Source organism: Hippoglossus hippoglossus, chromosome 13 (genome assembly GCF_009819705.1).
Source record: "Hippoglossus hippoglossus isolate fHipHip1 chromosome 13, fHipHip1.pri, whole genome shotgun sequence".
NCBI classification, from domain to species: domain Eukaryota; kingdom Metazoa; phylum Chordata; class Actinopteri; order Pleuronectiformes; family Pleuronectidae; genus Hippoglossus; species Hippoglossus hippoglossus.
In genome coordinates this window covers 5,561,190-5,577,485 of record NC_047163.1, presented here as the reverse complement: position 1 = coordinate 5,577,485, position 16,296 = coordinate 5,561,190, and the positions used below count along the sequence as shown (strand labels likewise).

General features: G+C 43.0%; 1 protein-coding gene across 1 annotated transcript; it reads left to right on the top strand.

Moving 5' to 3' along the window:
* The first annotated feature begins 782 nt into the window (after nucleotides 1–782).
* On the top strand, nucleotides 783–15,475 carry urb1 (URB1 ribosome biogenesis homolog). The gene is made up of 39 exons (XM_034603530.1): nucleotides 783–1,030; nucleotides 1,121–1,260; nucleotides 1,348–1,499; nucleotides 1,845–1,974; nucleotides 2,079–2,175; nucleotides 2,264–2,349; nucleotides 2,439–2,564; nucleotides 2,657–2,787; nucleotides 2,872–3,067; nucleotides 3,575–3,712; nucleotides 3,824–3,988; nucleotides 4,086–4,218; nucleotides 4,308–4,430; nucleotides 4,525–4,637; nucleotides 4,733–4,852; nucleotides 5,329–5,445; nucleotides 5,535–5,673; nucleotides 5,773–5,931; nucleotides 6,071–6,270; nucleotides 6,362–6,580; nucleotides 6,667–6,855; nucleotides 6,986–7,823; nucleotides 7,917–8,121; nucleotides 8,190–8,376; nucleotides 8,457–8,515; nucleotides 8,596–8,783; nucleotides 8,875–8,985; nucleotides 9,066–9,129; nucleotides 9,565–9,733; nucleotides 9,927–10,029; nucleotides 10,129–10,289; nucleotides 10,679–10,790; nucleotides 10,933–11,039; nucleotides 11,515–11,658; nucleotides 11,877–11,986; nucleotides 12,082–12,288; nucleotides 12,451–12,695; nucleotides 13,405–13,983; nucleotides 15,069–15,475. Exons 1-39 carry the CDS (start codon nucleotides 904–906, stop codon nucleotides 15,245–15,247), a joined length of 6,768 nt encoding a protein of 2,255 aa, XP_034459421.1. The 5' UTR covers nucleotides 783–903; the 3' UTR covers nucleotides 15,248–15,475.
* Nucleotides 15,476–16,296: the final 821 nt, after the last annotated feature.

Here is a 16,296-nt window from a genome sequence, read left to right as displayed (position 1 = left end):
GGGAACTGGGATCTTTATTTTATTTATTCATTTATTTTTGTTTTTTGCAGGTGAGGCCTTTGCAGTTTCCCTCCAAAAGTGACTTCCTGATTTACTCCCTGATTTCATAAAAAATGTATTAAGTGGACCAGGTGCTACTGGACCAGGTGCTGTGCGGCCATCTCTCCACTGGGAGGCGCCTCCAATTAGAAAGTGTTGAAAGGAAAGATTGGAGACTTTCTGTCTCTGATGTTATTTTTTACAATATTTATTATCCATTTAATACTCACTCCTATTTGTGGAATTCAATGGCTAATGTGCAATGCATTCCACTGTTTATATTCTGTTTCAATTGTATATATAATTTCTATTATATTTCTATTGTATACTCCCTTGCTCTTATATTGCATGTTTACTTATTTATGTCTATTTTTTGTACTATATACTAAATCTCCCCATTGTGGGATGAAGAAAGGATCATTTGATCTTTTCTCAGTAGCAGTAATTGATTATAAAAATCACTGCTGACAATAATATGTTAAAGTTTATCATGTAGGTTGAATATGAAAAGAAAAGTGCATTGAACTTTTAATTTGGATTAATTATGAGCTACTAAGTCATAATTATGAGATAGTAAGTTTCTCATTATAATGACTTGCAGGATCTTTATTTATTTTTTCATCACAGTGGCGGAAGTTGGTTTCCACTGAGGATGGAGCAGGAAGCACAAGTTTCTCTTAAAGGGAATCAGACAATAAAGAATGCGGAACCGAAGTTCTGCAGATACAAGTTTCCGCCCGGACGACATTTCCGTCGCGCAGCTGTCTGTTTACACCGCAACGTGGGTCATTCTGACAGAAGTTTCGTGGCACATGAGTGAAGATAAAAGATAAAACTTTCATATTGTTTTCCCACCTGGTCAAAATGGGTCAAAAGCGCCAAAGTGAAGACTCTCCGGAGTCAGAAACTCCTGCGAAGAAAGAGAAAGTCCCGGAGTTCAACGGGACTGTGTTCAAAGCCATGCTAAAGGAAGCTACCACAGCCAAGAAGGGTGAGTGGATGTAAACATGGTGTTTTAATGCGTTCGAGCACCATCCCTCCTTCCTGCATGTTTCTACCTCCATGTTTCCATCTCCTGCAGGACTGGAGACGTTCATCTCCATCGCCAAGAAGCTGCCGTCCTCTGACCTGTACGATGTGGTGGAGGGTTACATTAAGATCTCCATGGAGTGTGCAGAGATATTCAAGCTGCTGGAGGGAGAGAAGCACGAGGAGATGGAGGTAGACTGAAGTGCTGTTGAGTGTGAGACTGTCTGAGTTGTTTTTTGGGGGGGAGAAATGAATGTCTGATCCTGTGGTTGTGTCCAGTTGATGCTGATCTTTGAGAGTCTGGAGATGATCCTGCTGAGGACAGCCAGTGACCTGTCCCACTTCAACATGGTCGGCAGCGCCATCGTGAAAAAGACAGTTTCCAGCTACATGAAGCTTGTGCAGGGATCTCTGCATTCGGCGAATCACAGGTTGGTTGGAAGACATCTGTACAGCAGTGGCAGATCTAGGAACTGTAGCGGGGCCACAATTTACACTGAGGGGCCAATTAAATGTCCAACATCCATGCACAATTCCTGATTCAGTCAGGTGCACGTTAAAGTCATTCATTTTCTACTATTAGCTCTTTAGACTTGAGCATTGAATATATTTTCAAATTTACTTTTTTAGTACTCTGAGTGACTTCTTATGTTTTTGTAAAGACGACTGACAAGACAGGGGCACTTCAGGGGCCAATCACATTTCACCCGGGGCCCATGTCCCCTTGGCCTCCCCTTTTACTGTCCAGCTAATTTTTGGTTGTCCCCTGTGCACAGGTTTGTCCGTCACTGCCTCGGCCTCCTGTCCGCCCTGGTGTCTCAAGGCCCAGAAGCTGCCAGAGAAGTCTTCAGTCACATTCACATCAACAAGGCTCTGTCTGGTCTGGCAAAGAGACGGGACAAGAAGGTGCAGTCATTGTATTTGTATCACAGTTGTGCGGTTTCTTTATTTTTCTATGCTAACACACACTAAAGATGTTAATACGCAAACGTTTCTCTGTTCATTTCCAGGGAAGACCTGATGTCCGCATGGCTTACATCCAGTTTGTTCTCTCCTTTCTGGTGTCTGGAGATAATGTAACAATTGGACAGATATTAGAGCTCAAAGGTAATTATGATTAGATATTGATTTGTAATCAACACGACAAACAAACAAACCTCCAGTGCGCTGATGATTTTCTAATTTGCTGTGTCAGAGCTCCTGCCAGAGGTCCTGAGTACGGGTCTGAAGGAGGACAGGATGTCTCTCGTCGATCTGATCCTGTCCACACTGAAGACCAGAGTAAGTGTTCAGCGGCACAATCTTTACATTTAAAACTCTCGTAACTACAGATGTGATGGTTGTATTCATTGTTGTTTCTCATTCTGCAGGTTTTACTGAACAAGATGTTAAGTAAAACACAGAAAGTGCGTTTTTTCACTGCCGCTGTTTTGGCGAACATCGCGTCTCTGTATAAATGGAACGGGATTGTTGATGCGACCACTGATGATACCAAAGTAAGATATTTGCTTTTTGTCTTGAGTTCATTCAAATGAAGGCTCTGTCAAATTTTAACTTGTGGGGCAATTTTGTATTTACTTTTCGAAAGGTGGTGGAGAACTCCGAGCATGCTGGGAAATCTGTCATCCGGGATCTAGCTCACAGTTTCCTTGTTGACGTGTGTTGCTCTCGTAAACATGGCATCACCTTTCATGATGCCAGCTTTGGCACCGCTGGCAGGTAAGTGAACTGTAGGGCGTTGAGTTTACCTCATACTCCTCTGAAAACTCCTCATGTTGATGCTGGATTTTCTTTTTTTTCCAGAGCTGGTAACATTGTGTTACTTCAGTTCTTGGTCGGGCTGAAGCAGGCGACAGAAGATGAACTGGTGGCCGAGCTGGTGGTGAACATACTCAAAGCCAGTCCTGATATTCTGGCCAGATACTTCAAGGAGACTCAGTATTCATACGCACCCCGTCTCAAAAGTGCTTGGCAGGACAATGTCAGGTTGCTGAAAAAGGTAATTTTTACACAGGCCAAGGACTTTGGTCTGCGGGATGACGCAAATACTACTTAAATGGATTTTCACAAAACTTGGTGAAAGCATTGGACATGAGCCATGAAAGAACCTATTACATTTTGGCGTCGACCCAGGAATTCTTTCTTCACTTTCTTTTACAGATTCCCCAGAGAATCATTTTTGGATCTTGATGAAAAAAAGCTGGTGTTTTTTGGGGGCTGATTTAGCAGGCTTAAATGTAGTTTAATTGGGATGCGTTAGGATTTTCCAGCTGTTGTATGTCAACAAATAAGGCTAGAAACCTGCTTTTCTACCAATGTGTAGCTGGAATAACGTAGTGTGTCCATAGCTTTATGGCTTGATTGAATAGAAGTGGACTCGTGGGCCTTGGTGGATACCTGCGCTCAACTGTGCGATTCTATTATTTATCTTGAGACATCTGTGTTAGCAAATACCGTGTTGGCTCATTTTCAAAAAGACAGTAATGCTCCTCTTTGCCTCTGTCAGATCTACCAGGCCCAACCGGAGCTCTCCGCAGTCTTTCAAACCTCTGAGGTTTTCCCTCTCCCTCGACTTCTCTCCATGATGATGGTGGTCTCTCTTCCTCCTGTCTGCAACAAGGCCTTCTTCACACAGGGCCTCAGTGTAAGTGACCGAGCCTCATCAAATGAATCCTTTACCACAGTCAACAATGGAACGAAAAAACTTTCAAAATGTACAGTAACCTGGAAGTTTTTTCCCTCTTGCATCCGACAGTTTAACAACACGGCCGTGCAGCTCACAACTCTGTCCATGACGAATTTCTTCTTGAAAAGAGCCAGTAAGAACATCGAGTACCTGTTGGAGGTGCACAGCTCGGATGTTTACACTGCTGACATGATGGTGGACTTGGTGGAGCAGTACAGGGAGACACTCAGCAAGGTAAGGTCGGGGAAAGTGCTGTCATTAAACACACAACAAATCATAATGATGCTTCATTCAACAACTCACTGTCTGTACTTTCTGTGCTCTGCTCCAGATTTTGCCTGATATGACGAGCATCGTTGCAAAGTGGCAGTCGCTCAGCAAGAAGGAAAAGACGGAGGGCGAAGACAAAAAGACCAAAACAGAGGGGAGCTCTGAAAAGACGGATAATAAAAAGGAAGAACCTGGTAAATAACATGATCAGTACATGAATATTATTAATTGTCAGCAGTATCGTTAAAGAAAGTTTGACGAACTCGTGTACTTTATGTTGCAGTTGCAGAGACGGCTGAGGTCGTCATGCTCAAGGCTCTGATCCTTCAGGTCATTTGTCTTTACCAGAGAGTCGTGCCACATCTGGTCAACCAGTGCAAATTTGACTTCAGCAAGCTCTTTAAAGGTGATGTTATAGTTTTGAGAGGATATAACTTTAAATATTGTCATGATCTCTAGCAATAGGCTTTAAATCTGAATTATTGTCCTTACCCCTCTAGGCATCGTGTCAGAGAAAGGAATGAGACAAGAAGTCCCTCCAGTGCTGCAGTATCAGATACTGCAGTTGGCCCTTGATCTCCCTGCAAGCAAGTTCTCCTGGTTCCGCATACAGGTGAAGTCATTTTATATCATTTATTGTTGGTTAGGAGGTTTGCTTTGTAATCAGTGTTGTTTATAATGTGATTTGCATGTTGTTGTTTTTTCCAGGATGCTGCAGATACTGAATCCCCGTCTGCAGAGAAGTCGGTGCTGTATCTACTTCTCCAGATGTTTGTCAGCAGCAGCAGCAGCCACCTGAAGACCTCCACACGCATGCTGGTTCTCAAAGTGAGCAGCATTTCCTCTTTGTATCGTCATTTGCTCTCAGTTTGCACAAAAGTTGACATATTTGACTTTTAACTTCAACTTCAACTTCAAATTGTAATTTTTCTCAAAATTTAAGAAAAGCAAGAACTAAAATACACTTTTTAAATACATCACCAAAGTTTGAGCTATTAATTATTTCATCTGAGGTCACGGCATCGTTTCTAGGGAACATGTGAGCCATTCCTAAGCTACTCTGGAAGATGGTTCAGTCCCTACATTTAAGAAAAGAACTTTGTCCTGAAGCAAAATAAAACTGCTGTGAAACTGCATATTTATGAAGATGATAAAGTGAGAGCAGCTTAGGACATTTTCTCTATGTTAATATTTAACTGTCCAAGTTTCACACTTGACTTTGCCAGATTCTTCCCAACAGTATTGCTGAAACACAGCTTCAGGGATCATGAACAGCTGTTCTCTATTTCCTGCCTCGTATTCAGGTGCTGAAGGACAGTGGCGTGTTCGAGTACAACTGGACTGAGCTCAATCTCTGGCTCGATCAGCTGACCAGAGTCGAGCCAAAGCACCAAGAGACGGTCATCCTGTTCTTGGAGAGGGTGAGATGGTTTAAATCAACTAAATATGAAATGTTGAATCATAACACTGTAGTTAAGATGGATCCTAAACTCCTGGTCTCTTACTCTAGGTGTTGGTGAAACTTGTGTGCAGCTCCTACACTTACACAGATAAGGTTGCCAGTCTGGTGCAGGAGGCAGCTTACCTGCAGGCCAACCTGAGTAACCAGGAGGGGGACGCTGCCAGTATCCCCATCTCTCACATCGATGGTGAGCATTTAAATATGAACTCTAATCAAAGTTGATTTTCCTCTAATAATAAGCTTTGTCTCTGGAACGTGTTTTTTATTACCTGACCATGTTTTGTAGATGTCTTGGACATGCTTGATGTCATTATGGAGGGAAATGACGGTGAGATGGAGGAGTTTGGTCCGTCTCTGAGTGAAGACCTCATTATACAAACCTTCCCCTTCAGTGTGGTGGTACCTGCTGCCCTGGAGGCCCGGAACAAACTGCCAGAAAACAAAGGTAAACCATCGATTTGGACAAATGGCTGTAAATTGAAAGGTGGAGAGTGGAGCAACTTGTTTTTGAGCAGAAATGGTAAAAGATGGGTTTTGTGTTAATGCACACCTTCATTTTCTTTTACATCTTTTCTTTCCCTCAGGTGTTGTGCATGAGTACTTGTCTGCTGTGCTCACTGACGTGCTGCACTGTCAGAGAGAGCCGCTGCCCCTCTGCCTGGCTCTGCTGCAGTATGACAAAGAGCTCGTAGTCTCCAAACCCGGGGATTCTCCTCATCATGCCGTCATACACCTTCATCAGTATTACTCCAAATGGCTGCCACAGCAGAGCCAGGAGGACCTGGTCAGTTTTTTAGTAACACCAAGACAGTTTAACTGAACGAGGGATGTAATTTCTTTTAGTGGAAAAATTATATTTCTCTCTTCTTTTGCAGTTCAAGTCTTCTGAAGGCCGTTCAGAGGAGTCGCCAACCTCCAGTTCGTACACTGCACTGATGAAAGCTGCGTATAGCCAGGGACCGAGCACTCTGCTTGAAGAAACCTTCAGGAAGAACATGGAGGAAACTCTAGCCCTCATGTCGATGGATGAGTTCCAAGTAGCAATCAAGCAGATCCTACTCTACATCAAATCAACAGTGGAAAACTTTGGCACGGTAAGAGAGAGAGCACAAGCAGGGTCGCTTTTCAATGCATTTCCAAGTTTAAAAATATCCACAGCACATCATGTTTTTCTGCGCAGTTCTCCAAAGACACGGGCGCTGCCCTTTTGACGACCTTGATGGGACAACTCCAGGGTTTGGTGATGAAGCTCCAAGGCTTTGAGGAGAACATGGAAACAGAGCCAGCGGCAGCAGAGAACCTTCAAGAAGGATCTGAGCTTTTCCTGGAACTCAACCAGTCGCCCGCTGTAGAAGCCAATAAAGAGCAGGTTAGACAAAGTTCAGCTTTTGTTCTAGACTTTATGTGAAATCAGTTCTGCTGACACCATGACCAATATTATTATATTAATTTCTATTTTTAGATTAAGTATATCTAATATGGCCTCTTCTCCTTTTTAGATGCTTGTTTCGGCTCTTGGCTCGATCTTCAAGCATCCGTGTTTGGAGCAGTGGTTTCTGGCTCTGGAGTTGACTGCTTTTCCTCCTCACACTCTGAACCCTGTCCGACTGAAGCATCTGTGTGCTCATCTGACCGATAACACTCTGGCTCTGCTGAAGACCAGCGCCCCCGTTCTTCGTGATCTGAGTCAACTGGAGCTCCTACACAACTACATGTCGGCGGTAGAGAGATCTGTTCTCAAGGAGTTAACTGAGAAGGGCTCTCAGGCTGCCAAGAAACAGTCCCGATGTTTTCAGGCCCTCCTGTCTCTGCACAGCTACATGGACCCCTGTAATCTGAGGGAGGTGGTGTACAAGTTGCTGCTCCTCCCTCAGAAGAGCCTCATCTCTCCTGGCAGCAAGGGCACCCCAGCCAAGCTGAGTGTCTACGGTCATGCAGCACTGCAGATCCTCACAGAGAGTAAATCCAACCCCACCCAGGACAACAGCATCTTTCTGACACAGGCGCACCTGCACGGCCTGAGCACGCTGCTGTTGTCCTGCTCCAGTCCTGCGCTGGAAGAGTTCCTGCATCAGGCTGTGTCCAGCGAGCCCGGCAGTGCCCGACTCATCCACACTGATGTTCTGCTGCACTGTCTCCAGCAGCCGGCCTCAGACACTCAGGCCATCAGCGCTCTGCTGCTGCAGAACTCCTCCACCCACCGCCTCTGCTTTGAGGTGTGGTGCTTAGAACCTGCAAACATGGAGCAGCTCTCAGACCAGACTGAAACATTCCTTCCCCTGATCAGTACCTACTTACAGGTGGCAAGTAGGGAGGACCCGGCGAGACCCAAAGATGGTTTGTACTAATCAAGTGTCCATACAGCAACGGGATTTGTTTCACTCTTATCTTGTACATTAATTGAAATATGTCCATTATGTGTTTTTATAGTGCAAGAAGAAGTTTTAAAATCCCTAAAGAAAGAATTGCTCCCCAAATTGGCCCAGTGCATTCTGGGAAACCTGACAGAAGATTCTGGAGCCCAGTTTGTTGAAGCACTCGCCAGTTTGATCAAACTCTCTGCAAACACCCAGGACATCGGGGATTTGATAAAAGACCTTCCCAATGCTCTTCAGAAAGTGGACAGTTTTGAAAGGTAATAATTAGCTCCTAATATAAAGTCAATTGTCAGTGTCACAAGTTATTAACTGTTTTCTCTCCCAGATGGCAGCTTGTAGACGTTATCACCGAGAAACTGGCCGATTTCCCAGAAGAACTAGAAACCTGGAGGAAATCTGTCACAACTGCTGCCGTCAAGTGTCTCATCGCCTCTTATAGTCACTGTAAAGATCAGGCTGCTTCTCCAGCAGAGCAGGAGCAGAGCATCCTGGAGAGACTGCAGAGACTCCTGGTGGGTGAACTCTCCTCACACATGCTCTTCATTGTCTGGCTTCATTTCATGCATTTCATTAATGAATCTTCTTCACGCAGACTTCAGCCGAAGACGTCACTGCAGCTGAATGGAACAGTTTGGTCAAGAATGGACTGAAGTGAGATATCTGTCGCAATCTGTTTTCGCTATTTGATCAAAACGGCTCAAAAGTTTATCAGAAATATTCTTCCTCCCTAGATATCGGTACAGAGATCATCACTTCCTGGACACTTTGAGCAGCCTGTTGAAAGTGATGTATGGCGACAGTGAAGTCCAGAAGGATCTGATACCTTTGCCGACACTTCACATGATGACCAGCAGCCATTCTCTCTTCCTGCCCACCATGCTCGACTCGGATGAAGAGCCCAGCAGATGTCAAGCGAAAGGTGCCATACATAAAAACAGACTAAGTTACAAACATGAAGCTCTATTCCTCAACCGTGGATTATAAACATGTTCATTTTGTTGTAATTTCAGAAGCGTTAGTGTCTCTTCTTCTCTGCCTGGTGAGGAAATGCCCAACAGTCTGCAACATCAGTCACTTTGTTTTATTACTGGGAGCATATGGAGCCACGCTGAATACTTCAGGTAAAACAGGAAACAGGAACAAGACTTTCAAGGTTTTTGTTTTTTGTTGTTCTTTCTTACATTTTGTTTTGTTGGTGCAGATCAGAAGCTGTTACTGCTTCTTCAGGAATACGAAAGAAACCAAGTCAGCCTGCTGAAGTTTCAGTAAGTCACATTCATTCTTTTTAATGTTGCACCAAAAGAGCTGCGGTATCGAGGTCCTACCAATACATTCGTTTGACCAATCACGAGTCGATGATGACGTTTCACCGCGTTTTGCATCAAAATAACGAATTAAAACCAAACTTAACAGAAAAATTAACACTTGAAAAAACATCAGTGTGACAAGAACAATCTGAAATGACAGAAACTTTCTTTATATACAATATTTCCTGTGTACTTTTTGGTTCACGTCCCATCTGCTAACATGGATAACATTGGGATTATGACCTATACTGCAGCCAGCCACCAGGGGGCAATCTAATTATTTGACTTGTGTAGCTGTTGTGCCATTGATCTTTATATACAGTCTATATGTTGCACAGGCTCAACAAGTGCACTTGTTTAATGCAAACACTCACCCTGACTTTTCGGCTGCAGGTCCTTCCTGTGGGGCTCAGCAGCTGTGGAGCACCACAAGACTAGGACGAGTCTGGGAGCGTCTCTGTGGAAACAGGCGAGCTCCGACGACCTGTTGGCTCTGCTGAAACCTGAAGGGATGCTCCAGACTATCGCACAATTTCCACAGCGGCGTAGACTCATCCTACAGGTTGATATCTGAATTCGTGTTTACTTTCCTGCACCATATTTGTAGATATTTTGAGATACCAAACTATAGACAGTGTTGTTATTTTCAAATGTTTTGCTTATCTGTTTGGCGAGATACCATTAGTAGTAAGTGAGACAGTGGTTTTGTTATTGGGAAAATTTGACCTAATACTTGTTTTTCCCCTCCCTTATAGGAAGGCAGTGAGCTGCTGACCAACAATAACACAGTGAAGGACCTTGGGAACGTGTATGATCCCTGTTTTCTTCTGCCTCTCTTCAGTTCCATACTTCAGCCAGGTGAGGATATTTTCACCTCTGTTGTCATTACTCCTCATCATCATCAGTGTGGGTCATTAAGATTTACATGTGTTGTGTTCTTTATCTTCTCTCTGACAGAATGTGTGATTGACTGCCTCAAGTTTGTGTCCAGCCACGCTCTGGGATTTACAGTAATGTGTCTGAGTAGCTACGACCCGAAGGTGAGAGCAGCAGCGTACCACGTGCTGAGCTGCTTCTACCAACACCTGGAGGGCGCTCGGTTCAGGGAGAAGGGACAGGTAAAGTCACAGGGAGGTGGTGTGTGAATAAGGCCCGGTTCATTAGTGGTATCAACATCTGTGCTGAGAGATTCAAAAACAAGTGGACAGCACAAAGTACCTGTGTTCACACCTGATATTAGAATCTTGTGATCGGATCTCAGTTTCCTGCTTTATAAGCAAATAGAAACGTACGTCATTCGTTTGCCAAGAACAAATTATGTTTTTAGCCAGTCTGAGTTTACAGATGTGTCAGTTGTAAGTGTTGCAGTGAATGCATCCTAAATGTGTGTTTGGTGAATTCACACCTCACCTCACAGGACGGATGTTTTAATACCAGGTCTGAATGAGGTGTATGTGAGAGAAATTTCCTTGAGAATCGTTGACGTGGTTTGTTTTTGGTCAAACAGCTTCTGTACCTGATGGACACGGTGAAGAACGGGATTCATAATCCGAATCAAAGACTTCCCTTTGTCATGACCACGTACGTCACGAAAGGAGCTCAGCAGATGCTAAAACCTGGTGTGTATCCATGAGAACTTGAGCTTGTCATTTGACTCCTGATATTTAACAATGTTTGTTAAAGATGTTAAATATCCTACCACTGCTGACTTTGCCCTCAAGATCAATGACCCTTATATCCTTGTTGTTTCTGTTTTCCCAGAGGACCACATGTATATGGTTTTAAACCGATTCCTCCTGTCCCATCAGAGTTTGGACTTCAGAAGAGTCCCCGAGTTCTTCAAGCTATTCTATGGTTTTGACTTAGAGGTAATGTAGGAAACTGCCAAAATACCATTTATTCTTTATTTTTCTTGTTCTGTGAAGTCCAGGGAATGAGATGTGTAAGAATAAAAGATTATGAAGAAATTCTTTATGATTCTTCACAAAACAGGATCAAGGAAAACCAAAGTAAAAAGTAACAAAGTAAAACCAGCTCAAATGAGGCCTCCTACTAAAAGACTACCAGTTTGAGTGCATTGTAGCTCGGGTTGTCACCACGCAGCATGAAAACTCCCAGATACAGAAACTGCTACGCTCCAAAGCCACAACAAGAAATGCAGCACTGTGGCCTTAACATCGGGATGGATGAATTTTACCCTGAACAAATGAAGGACTGTGAAAATAAACTCTCAGTGCATCAACAATTTTCAACCTTCATCGGTTTGTTTGCTCAGCTCAGACTGATCTTATCTGTTTCAGTGAAGGGGTGTTAGATTTCCGTCTTGTTTTTTTTTTGCCGCAGCACAAGATGGAACGTGAGTGGATCCTGAGCGTGCTGGAGGAAGGGATAAGTGATGGGCACTGCTACGAATTGTGCGAGCAACAAGGCATCTTCAGGAGCATTTTAGGCTTCAGCAGCAGTCCCCTGTGTGATGACCAGTCACAGGTACGCACTGCGGCAATCACAATGATCCAACACACTGATAATGAAATCAGGAAAGATGATAAAGTTGTAAACTCAGAAGAGAGGCATGAAAAGAAGAAGAAAATATTGGGAAATCAAGCATGAAAACTAATGAGGGGAAGGTGCTTGACGCTCTGAAATACACGACATAAGGAAAACAATTAAATGTGTTTTTTATTTTGCATGAATCTCTCCATTAGGCGCAGATTATCAGGGTGTTGAGTCAGGCCGCCCGTGTGAACAAAGCAGCTTATAACCTCACCAAAAGCTGTGGACTCCTAACCTGGATGACACAGTTGGTTGAAAAAAGGTAAGGTCCCGTCTTCATTTTGACATTATCATTCGTAATATTACCATAATCTCTTCATATTCTCCACATCACTCTGTTATTATCATTCCCCTCAGGAATCGAGACCTGCGTCTGCTCAGTGCCGTCGTAGATCTGCTCCACGTGCTGTGGTTTACAAACCTCGGGCAGAAGGAGAAGAAGGTGGATGCAGCTGAAACCTCCGTGTCTGCAGAAGAGAAACCTCCGAGCTCAGTGAAGTGTCTTCCTCTACCTTTCGTCTGTGAATTCCTGTGTGCGACGTTGGCCATCAGCAGACACCTCAGGTAAAGCCCCCAAAACTGTCAGGGACATTTAAAAGTGCAATAAATGTAATTTAAGTTTAATTTTCAGGCAGTTGTTATCAGACGTTGTTGACTTTACACATAGTAAATGTTGACTGTCTCTTGGTCAAGGATGTGAGTGTTTGTTTGACCTCCTCCTGACAGGTTGGCGGGTCTGAAGGCTGCCGAGCTCAGCATGTATCTGGAGACCCTGTGCTCCATACTGAAGCATCGTGGGACAGCTCTCAATGTAAACAAAGAGGCCGAGCGACTCTCCCTGCTCCCGCAGCCTCTCTCCTGTGCCGAGGTCCTCGTGCTGCTCCTCTGCTGGGCTTCGCTGTCTGGCAACAAGGAACTCTCTGCTCAAATACAAGTCCTGTCTGAAAAGCACAAAGTGAAGGCATTGCTGGGTGAGTGGTTCAAACCCAGAAGCCGTCATGGTTGTCTTTCCATGTCAGAGGTGGACAAAGTACTGTAAACACTGAATGGAAAAAGAAATGATGAACAAAATACTGACAATGATTAATATATTAGGGCCTGTAATGAAGCCAAGCCCATGTTATTAAGGTTTTCCCTCCTCAAGATCATACTGTAACAACACCAGCTTAGGTCTGGGGTCTTAAAAAAGTCTCAAATTTTATCATCTGAATCAGACCTTACGAACACACTGGTCTGAATAATATTTCAAACATTCATGAGAAAAGAGAGTAAAGTCTATGTGAAAGAAATTGCTTATTCTCTACTAGGCTACTTCACCTTATCTTCAATTACAGGAAAAACTGAGTAATCCTGGGACTCAGATATTCCTTCATATTTGTCGTACTTGACATGCGTCTTAAATTTAATTAATTATATCCTTAAAGGTCTTAAATTGAATATCTTGAAACCTGCAGCAACCCTGCATTAAGTGCTCCAGGGCTTCTGCTCTCTCGCTAACCCCAGAGAGAACAAATAGAAATGAAGCTTCAAAAGTATCACGCTGTTATGTGTTGTCATTACTTGCCAAACTTTTTCCATTACAAACTGGAGAATTTAGAGCTTTGTTCTATGTCACAGTATCTAAATCATTCCATGTATCTTTGATTGAATAAACAAACTTTTGTTCATCTTCCTCTTCAGGGATGGGGAGAGATAAGGCCCGGAGTAAAGGCTCCTTTTCCCAGGCCCGCACACAGAAGGAGACCCTGGCCGAAGATGCTGAAACTGAGAATCCAGGCGAGAGTCCCCTGACAGCTTGTAGACTTAGCCTCAGCAGTATCCTCCTTCACTGGAAGCCAGTGTTTCCTCCCTCTGAACCGCAGCAGGTTCAGCCAGGAGACAAACTGGATCCCAGTCAGCTGGCCAGTGATGCTGCACACCTGCTCACCAAGTGGTCCCTGAGGTGCTTGGTGGAGGCCTCGTATGATGAGAGCAGAACAAAGAGCTTCCTGCGCTGGGTTGAAACGGCTGTGATAAAACACAGGGAGATTTTGGATGTCATGCTGCTCGATCCCGGCTTGAAAGCTGACCTCCTGCGACTCTACCACCGGGCCTTTGAAGCTCATTGTGACTCCAGCGTTGTGGCAAGAGTGGAAACTTTCCAGCGATTTACCAACATTATGATTTGCTTAATTGAGGCCCAGGGCCACCTTCCAGATCTGCATCAGGCAGTCGTCTCCGCCTGCCTGCCAGAGGCCACTCATGATTCGGCTAGATGTGGTAAGAGCCAACAGTACTATACCAGTTTACCAAATTACTTCCACTGCATATAACTAAAAGATCTGTGTTGTGTTGACATTTAGGGTCACAGAAATGTACCGAGCAGGATTGCCCAAGCTTTTAACAAAGGAGTATCGAAAATTCAACTTGAAGTGGGCGTTACTTTTGGGGAAATTGACAGGAAGTTTGGGCTAAACTTAGATCTACTAAACAAGTGAAATGCCCGTTCTAAACACATCTGTTTGGAAAGGGCTGTTTGCTTGGACTGTGGTGAGGCTGGTTACAGCTTTCTTCCTCAAACAGTTAAAGTGTCCAGCAGTAATTCAGCTGCGGCAAGTTAAGACCAACAGAACCCTTAAGCTTCACCACTGCTGCTGCACAAAGAGCTGTTCACTGGTTTATATTAAGTGAAGCTTGACTCGGTACACAGAACCAAACTGGAAAATCAGTTGCCATTGACGTCATGAAGCTGCTGTTGTCATGATCGAAAACGTCACTTCGGAGTCCCAATCACCGCTGCTACAGAACGCTGGTTATTATTTACTTTGTCAAATTAAGCAGTTGACTGTGAAACTGGTTAAAAAACATGGTATTTAATGGGAACTACAATACAAGTTGCAAAAAATACAAATTTTTCAGATCAGTCAATGTTGCTTAGTCACATTTCTACAAATTAGCTAAATTATTTAGCCCCATGTGTATCACATTTGCAATAATAAGAATCACTCAAAAAGCCAAAGAACAAATCATGAAGACGCATCAAAAGCTGTAGAATAAGACTAAGAATCAGGAATGGAGGAGAAACTTGATTTGACTAATACATGTGAGAGTCATAGACAATATGTCTACTTGATTAGAATAATGTAGAGATTTGTTTCATGTTTTTGCATTATTAAACCATTTGACTCATGCAAACTAACCAAACTATACATTTTTTTTATAAATTAATGTTTACTATTTCTCTGTCAGCGATAATGACACACTCATAATAACAGATAATAACACTGACGTCTCCCTCAGCAAAGTGACTCCTGTATAATTATTGTCATGTAAATAAATGAGGGTTCTTGTTTTCTCCTCTCCAGACGCTGGGCTGCATCTGTTGTCGTTGTACATTCATGAGCTGTGGAGCGGAGCCTCATCAGCAGAGCTCTTCCTGTCTCATGTCAGTTTGGTGACCAAGTGTAAGAGAGGGAAAGAATCCAAACAAGCACAACCAGCTGTCAGAGCCATCTGTGAAGACATCATCAGCTGGAGGAGTTAAACACAACTGCGTTCTTTTAAAGACAGCTAATTCAAATAATGGGTGTACTCTTCCTTTTTTTTTTTTTTTACTGTAAAAAATATTTTTGTAAAACCCTCTGTTATCAGATGATTTACAAATGTCATAAAAATGTGTTTTTAACAAACTGTCCTTGTGTTACCTAATGTTTAAAATCTGTACATAAAGGTTGTTGAGTACATTCAAGAAGAAGAAGATAGTAAAGCTGATCACAATGAATAGCTCTTATTGTCCTTTTACAATAAAGGGATCACATGAACACAGGCTGCTGCTTAAAGCACAGGATTGTAGTTCTTTATTAAGTGGTAAAGTAAACCTTGCAATGTGTAGATATTCAGTGAAATTTAAAGAATAGACAATCATTGTTTTCTTGCAGTTTCAAAACCTTTAATCTGAACATAATGTGAAATTATGTTCACAAACCTCAATTTCTAAGATTTTAGCTCATATCCATAAAAATGGCTTTCATTCAGCCTCAGCTAATGCGGATGATATTCTGCGCCTTCCCTTGACTTTGGATCTGTGACTCCTGCAGTAGGAAACGTTTAAAAGTCAAGATGTGCCGCTCTATTCATCAGATTTTTATAATACAGTATATATATATATATATATAGAGATGTTTTAATTATACATTTAATATGATGATGAAAGGTGATGCACCACACTTACATTGTTATGTTTCCAGTGCTAGACATTAGATTCAAACCAAGAAAGAGGAGTCCCACAAAAGCAGCCAGAAATACCCACAAAATGATCACAATCGAGTCTGAAAGGGAAGTGGAAGATTACAGTTACATTCCTGCAACACAAGAAGAGAAATGTAAAAATCCTACAAAACATGAAAACTTACATTTGTTGTATTTCAGCTTGCTCTGATCCACCATCACAGGATCGAGATAATCATAATAGTATTCATACTCATAGGAAACAGAGTCGGTGGAGTTCTCCGTTGCAGCCATCTTCTGATTTTGGGAGTGAGGCGTTGTCTTGTTCCATAAAAGTCAGCAAAGAAACTTAAAATGAAAAACAAC